Raw genomic sequence first — 6821 nt, 5'->3', positions numbered from 1 at the left:
GCATCTCCAAACAGCACCGCAGCCTCCTCCTAGGCAACAATCTGCTAGCGTCATCCACGTGATTCCCTTTCTGTGATAGCAGGGGTTGGCCTATCTAGGAGGGTTCAAGGGGCCCAGCAACAAAAGTAAATGGGCCCCATCGACTTGAGCCCCATGTCCCATCTACTTACCATAAACATCAAGCGAGCAGCCCAAAGACCCCAACCCCCAGTGGAAGACAACACATGAATTACTGTTTTCTCTGATTTATTATGAAAAAAATATATTTTGGGGGACTTTGTGACAATAGTCACAACATAGACATATATACAATTCTCTTCATAAATACAAATGATGTACAAAAAAATTAAATAGAAAGAATATCTCATGGTTATGTACACATTGCATTGTTAAATTAAAGAGGACAATAATACAAATATTAAAATAAAAAAAAACATCTATTTGGTTTCAAATTAAAAAGAACAACCTCTTTGGAGTCCTTCACTCTGTAAAAAATAAACATATTTTTAAAGATCCAGCACTGTCGGTTAAAAAAAACTAGGATATTTTGTCATCGGGGAAGCAGAGTTTATGCATAATGCACTTCATTCAAGTCAAGGGAATGCCATAAAAGCACTGGGTGTTTGGCAAGATGGAAGCTGTAAATTGAAAGACATTGAGAAAATCAAACTGTACAAATTACATGTACTACGACTTTCAACTGGTTCAAATAAGACTTTCTGGTATGTTTGTAAAAAAAAAATAAAAAAAAATACTCCGGAAGAGACTGAAAAAACATGTACAGTATCAAACAAACACAAAAGGACACATACAAAATGTCAGTGTGTAAGATCAGTACCATTTTTCCTTAAGTCATAGCATAATTTAAAGATCAGGCACTTGATAAGATTTTCCTAAGTATACTGTACATGTAATGCGCTGAAAGATGGAGCACATTGGTGATTTATTTCCATAGGTAAAGGGAGTCCAGTTTAGGGACTTGAAGGCCTAGATATGACATACAGCCACTACAAACTCACAGATATTTGTAGACAACTGTCCATCTAAGCTTTCAGTAAACCTGAATCTTCAGTTCTTTGATAGCTTCAACATTGTTTCCCACTTTGACACAAAAAAAACAAAAAACAAATAGGCCACAAATGTCCTTGCTGTTAATTTTGATTCTCAAGTGGATTGCAGTGATATCATATTCATAGTTTGTAAAAAGGCCCCTCTAGATTAATTGAGATGTCGTTTTCTTTTCGATAAGGCATCAGGGGAGAAAAAGGTCCTGCTTCTCTGTGAATGGTGAATCCTTGGCACTCTTCCGAAGAAAGTTTTCTTTTTGTTAAAATTTAACACAAAGCAAATTATATTAGATTTAAAAATGTAGTGCAAATTATGCCGGAACATTCTTTTTACTCTCCACCCCCACTTTTCACTTATTGTATCCAAAATTGTCAATGTTGTGAAAAAGTTCATTTTAATGAGCAGCATGAATAAATATTAAATAATACATGTTGATTTAATATATCCTCTTCAATTCTTTGAATTGTCTTTGAAAGATTGTAAACATGATCAGGCAAAGCCCTTGTTGGTCACAGTACTCTTGGTGTCGGAATACTGTGTTAAACCTAAGGTGGGGAAATTATAGAGAGAGGGAGAAAGTTACCAATCAAATCTTGAAAAAGTTAGTTGACAATAACTTCCTTCATAAACTCTTAATAATAACCTGTTTGAATGGGAGGAGCTGCTTACCTCAGTAGCAAAGACACACTGTTCAGCTTGCTGTTCAGTCTGGATGATGAAGACTGGGTGGTACAAGCCTTCTTTAGGGAAGCTCATTGGTGGAACCATTATGCTGCCTTCTGATTTCCTGTTGAAAGAGATAGAGGGAGGGAAAGGAGGTCAGGTTTGGTTCCATAGGCGCCATGGAATCATACATGAGGGTTTCAAAAATCTGATAAAGCCTGAGCGTCACATAGTGAGAGATCAAGTTGTAACATGTTGCTGGGTTCAATACAAGCACTCCAAACTCTAGGGCACTGGTGATCACGTACTCTCTGCTTCATTGGCACAATGCCGTTTGAGTTTGACGAGGCATACTTACTGGTCAAATTTGTTCTTGGCATGACGGTCCTCCTCCTTGGCCAAGTTGTAGTCAACCATCTTCTGCTTGTAGGCCGCCTTGTCTCCGTTTTTGTCTGCGGGGCCCGAAGTCAGCGCTGCGTCCTTATTGGACACCTTGTAATGGCCGCCGGGGATGAGGAAGGCTTCCTTCTCTCGGAGGCTGGACAAGGGGTTGGAACCACCTATGGGCCGGTTGTTGACCGTCTCCAGGTCGTTACGGACGGAAGACGCCATGGCCTTCCGCCCGCGCCTTATCTGGCTTAGGACCACGATGGCAGCACACACCACAAGGGTGAGGGTGACCAGGCCCAGGGCGAAGGAGACAACCAGGACTGCGGGCAAGCCGTCTGCCTTGGGCTTGGCGGTGGGTTTGAGGCTAAACTCGCATCGGGAGCCCATGAAGCTGGCCGGGCACTGGCACACCGGTCCGGTGAAGTGGGTGTAGCAGGTGCCTCCATTCTGGCAGGGGAAGACGGAGCATGCATCGGCGCGGACGCTGCAGTCCTTCCTGGTGAAGCCCAGGGTGCAGGTGCAGGTAAAGTCGTTGACGCCGTCCACGCAGGTCCCAGCGTTGTGGCAGGGGTTGCGGGCGCAGTCATCGATGTTGGTCTCGCAGCGCGGCCCAGTGAAGCCAGGACGACAACGACACATCAGGCTGTGGCCCAGATCCAGGCACTGGCCACCTATCACAGAGACAGACAGACAGACAGGGGGGGGGGGGGGGGGGGGGGGGGTTCTAATCACTGCACACTCAACATGTTTATCAAAACTTGAAGTGCAGGTATGAGTGGCAAAGCTTCTTATGGAAGGCAAATATATACTGTGCATATTTGCTTCCTACACCAACAGGAATTTAGCCAATTACAGATAAGCTTGTGCTCATTCCCACATGAAGTACAGTACAGTGTAGCTAATGAGGACCTAGAGGGGACAAAACAGCCCACAACATTCTAAGACTAGTTTTTTCCACCTCATAATGACAGCTTTATCTCACCCCTTATATCAGTCTGAGCCAAGAGCCAAGTGTCTTTGGTATCATGCCTATGCTGCATTTTTTACATTTTAGGCTCGGACTGGATGCATGTCAAAACAAAACTGAGTTTACGTGCAAAAAAGAAAACATTTCTAAAAACCCATGATGGTAACTGCCAAAGAATGTGTCACGGCACAGGTTGAGTTTTGTCGTCAGGCGTACAGATAAGAGTTTGTGAGCAGTTCCAACATAACAATCAGAAGTCCTGGTAGGTTTCCCTCACCAAGACAGTGGTTGTGCTGTTAGGGGGATGCTTACCGTTAGCACAGGGGTTGTTGCTGCAGCGGTCAATCTTCTTCTCGCAGTTGGAGCCCATGTAGCCGGCAGGACAGCGGCAGGAGTAACCACCGGTCACCTGCTCCATGCAGGTGCCACCGTTGAAGCAGGGCCCGTCGGCACAGGTCATCGCACTGATCTCACAGTTCTTCCCGTAGAAGCCTTGGGGGCAGGTACAGGTGTAGTCATTCTCCCGATCCTGGTAATATAAAAAGGGATAGGTTTGCGTTTCATAGTGGACAATTAAAGACTTGGACTGTGAGTAGGCGCTTTTAATCCTGAGAGATAAATGCAACACAGAACTTACATTGCAGCTGCCTCCGTTCTTGCAGGGGTTGCTGTCACACTCGTTGGTTTCGATCTCACAATTGTTGCCACTGAAGCCCGGCCTGCAGGTACAGGTGTAGCTGCCCTGGCCTGTGTTGGTGCAGGGAGCATCGTTCATGCAGGGCTTGTGGTTGGTGCAGTAATTGAGGTCCTGGTTGCAGAACAGTCCTCCCCAGCCCTCTTTACAGTCGCACTGCCACGGCTGGCCGCAGGTGCCATGCAAGCAGCCTGGATAGCGGACGCACTCGTCACAGAGGGGTCCCTGCCACCCAAGGCGGCACTTGCACTCGCCAGGGGCCTCACAATAACCGTGCTTCTCACTACAGCCAGACCAGCAGATGGCTTTAGAGATAGGGGGAAATTTTTTGGAATGAGTGTTTCCCTTTCTAATCACAAAACAACCACCCCTTCACTGAGCTCAGACACATCAAGTATTTGTTAAGTACTAAACTAAGCAGCTGGTACGCACACAAAAGGAACACATGCCATATTTGTTCAAGCAAGGGAGCGCACATTAAGTTCCAACGCGTGTCGCTGTTAAACCATACACTCAGCTTCCATGGTTGGCCCGAACAAAAGATGCAAACTCTATATTTGAATAGACAGAAGCATATTTTTTTTTTTTACCAGAATATGTCGTTGAAATGTCTGAATTAACTATTTCAAGAATTCTGAACAACCTTAAAAAAAATTCAAAGACTTGGCTTTATCGTTTAAAAAACTTTGTAGTCCTTCTGTACACTTACGTTCTGAACAATATTCTCCTTTCCAACCCGACAGGCACATTCTGGTGCCCGCGGCATCACAAGTATAGTGTCCGAATGGGTCGTCACGGGGACGGCAGTAGTCTGAGCAGCTGTCACCGTGGTAGTTTTCATCGCAGACAACGTGGTAAGAATAACGAAGTTCACTTTGCTCTTCAAAATGTACATCCTGTGACCAATCCTCGCCAATGTCTAGTCTTCTACGGGTGGCCAAGCGGCTGATCAAGTTATTCTGGTTTTCTATTAAAGAGAGAGACATTGAGCAGACGAAAAAGAAAATACATTCCTAAAATACAATCTTGTGAGTTAATAGCTTTAAAAAAAATCTATATATATTGTCTAATCAAATATGACCGTATTTTTGCAAATACGTAAAACGTGTTTATACTCAAACGCTTGTGCTGGGATTGACTGTTAGAGGAATATCAAAGCCACTTTCACTCCGTCCTCTAGAGGGAGTGTGCACTGAAGGCTACCTACCTGTGGACTGGCCGTCCGAGGACTCTGCGTTCCAGGCTTCAACAATGAGCGAGAATGTACCCTACAATCCACACAGGAAAAATATATACTTTGTCAAAAAGCTGTAAAAGGCGAGATTATTTAAAGTGTAAACTCATCATGAAAAGCTTCATGCCATTACCCAATCTATGAAATGTACCACAGACATTAACCATTAAAGGCACAGTGCTGTAAAAAAACGTGATTTCCCTTTGTTTTAAATATATTTCCATAATACAGTGACATTGTGAAAATGATGATAATGCCATTTTAGTGTAAGAGGTGTTTGTAAAGACTGCCTGAAATTTCAGCCTGTTTTGATGAGATGGAGTTTTGGCCTGCCGGATGACATCACCCGGTGGTACATTAGTTAATAGACAAATAAGAGAATTCCCCACTCCCAGTCAGTCCTAGCAAAATTCTCACATGCGAAATTGCTCTTTACTAAGAAGACATTTTTGTTTCTTCTTTACCATTTATTTGAAAACAATCACAGTAAGGCACTTAATTGTTACCCAGAAAGGATTTGATATTGAGATAAAAACTGCTGCATTGGACCTTTAATTTCCCATCAGCTCTATGGTATATTGAGTATGTGTACAGTAGGCTACTCACCGGCCACTTGAAATGGAAAGGCACTCTGATGGGTACGCTACTGGAGATGGAGCTCGGGTCGGCACTGAAGATTTCGGTCAGTCCCATGCCATAGGTGCAGGGGGGCTCAGGTGAGATGACATCTTGGGAATGTTTAAGGCAGACTCGGAAGAATATCTGGCAGTCCCTAGACCGTTTACAGACACTACGGGTACTACTGAAGGAGTGTACTTTCAACTCAAACACACCGGACGACTCGACCTACAGGAAAGAATAAGTACATATCAGTGCGTAAAAGGCGCGACTGCACAGGTTACCAACTCATAACATAACTATCAATCTTGTACGGGTACTCACCAGTTGCGTTGATATCAACGACAAAAAACACGTTAATAACAAATGAGCCATTCTGGGAAGTGTTTCTTCGTCTGCTATGAAAGTTTAGCAGACAGCGCCAGATATCCAATATAGAGGGGAAATGTATTGTATCCCAAAACAAGAAAAAAAATATCACGTGCGAAATGTAACAATAGAGCGCACTTCTTGTCAGATTTTTTTAGTCTTCAGACAATTCTTAATAGAAATGGAGCTCACAACGAAAATAAAATCCCTTTGCTCTGCGGAGCAGTTGCACTCTGGACTTCTACCTTTAGTTACGTGAAGTGGAACGTGCACCAGGGATTTTATACCTCCTTCCAGCATGAGGGGGGAGGAAGTGGGCGCGAATGAAGGGGTGTGTGTCAAAGGCTGTGCAGACTTGGATGCAATTTGGGGACTGTTTACGATGTGCTTTGATTCTGTGTCACCAAATTGGATAGGGTAATATAACGAAATGCAAACCCATTTAAGTTTAAGGCTCTATGGACACTTCAGCCACATACCTGAACGGAAATGTGAAGAAATAGGCTATATATATATATATATACGTTGAAAGAACTGCGAAGAGACCTAACCTAAACTCGTGTGATTTAAAAAAAAAACATATTTTGATCTATGATTAGACATTCATTTCAAGACGTAGTAAATTAAAGGACTGGATACATGCAATGTTGAATACACTTTGTCGATGGGGAAATGTAGGTTTGCTGTGTAAGCGTGATAGGGTCATAATGTGATTGGCCATGAAAAAATCCCCAGTGACTTTACTTCTATTAAGCTGTGGTTAGTTTTCTCCTCTTTTTGTTTTCTTCGGCGTGCCGCGTGCCACCCTATTCTTCATG

General features: G+C 43.5%; 1 protein-coding gene across 1 annotated transcript; it reads right to left on the bottom strand.

The window, feature by feature from the left end:
• Positions 1–229: 229 nt before the first annotated feature.
• Positions 230–6268, bottom strand: dlc (deltaC). Its single transcript, XM_014214088.3, has 9 exons — positions 5959–6268; positions 5623–5862; positions 4990–5050; positions 4492–4749; positions 3726–4087; positions 3401–3617; positions 2090–2792; positions 1738–1855; positions 230–1613 (listed from the first exon to the last, which is right to left on the bottom strand). The coding sequence occupies exons 1-9, from the start codon at positions 6007–6009 to the stop codon at positions 1608–1610; spliced, it is 2016 nt and encodes a 671-aa protein (XP_014069563.3). The 5' UTR covers positions 6010–6268; the 3' UTR covers positions 230–1607.
• Between the last annotated feature and the right edge of the window lie 553 nt (positions 6269–6821).

The sequence above is a fragment of the Salmo salar genome, chromosome 09, assembly GCF_965601325.2.
Source record: "Salmo salar chromosome 09, fSalSal1, whole genome shotgun sequence".
NCBI classification, from domain to species: domain Eukaryota; kingdom Metazoa; phylum Chordata; class Actinopteri; order Salmoniformes; family Salmonidae; genus Salmo; species Salmo salar.
The sequence above is the reverse complement of the archived record's forward strand: the minus strand, read 5'-3'. Positions and strand labels throughout refer to the sequence as shown.

Excerpts from the sequence above, each read along its gene's own strand:
- dlc (XM_014214088.3), bottom strand. The coding sequence starts at position 6,009 with ATGGCTCATTTGTTATTAACGTGTTTTTTGTCGTTGATATCAACGCAA. Across the intron at positions 5,051-5,622 it reads CTTTCCATTTCAAGTGGCCG|GGTACATTCTCGCTCATTGT; the intron begins GTGAGTAGCCTA and ends TGTGGATTGTAG. Across the intron at positions 4,088-4,491 it reads AGGAGAATATTGTTCAGAAC|CCATCTGCTGGTCTGGCTGT; the intron begins GTAAGTGTACAG and ends CTATCTCTAAAG.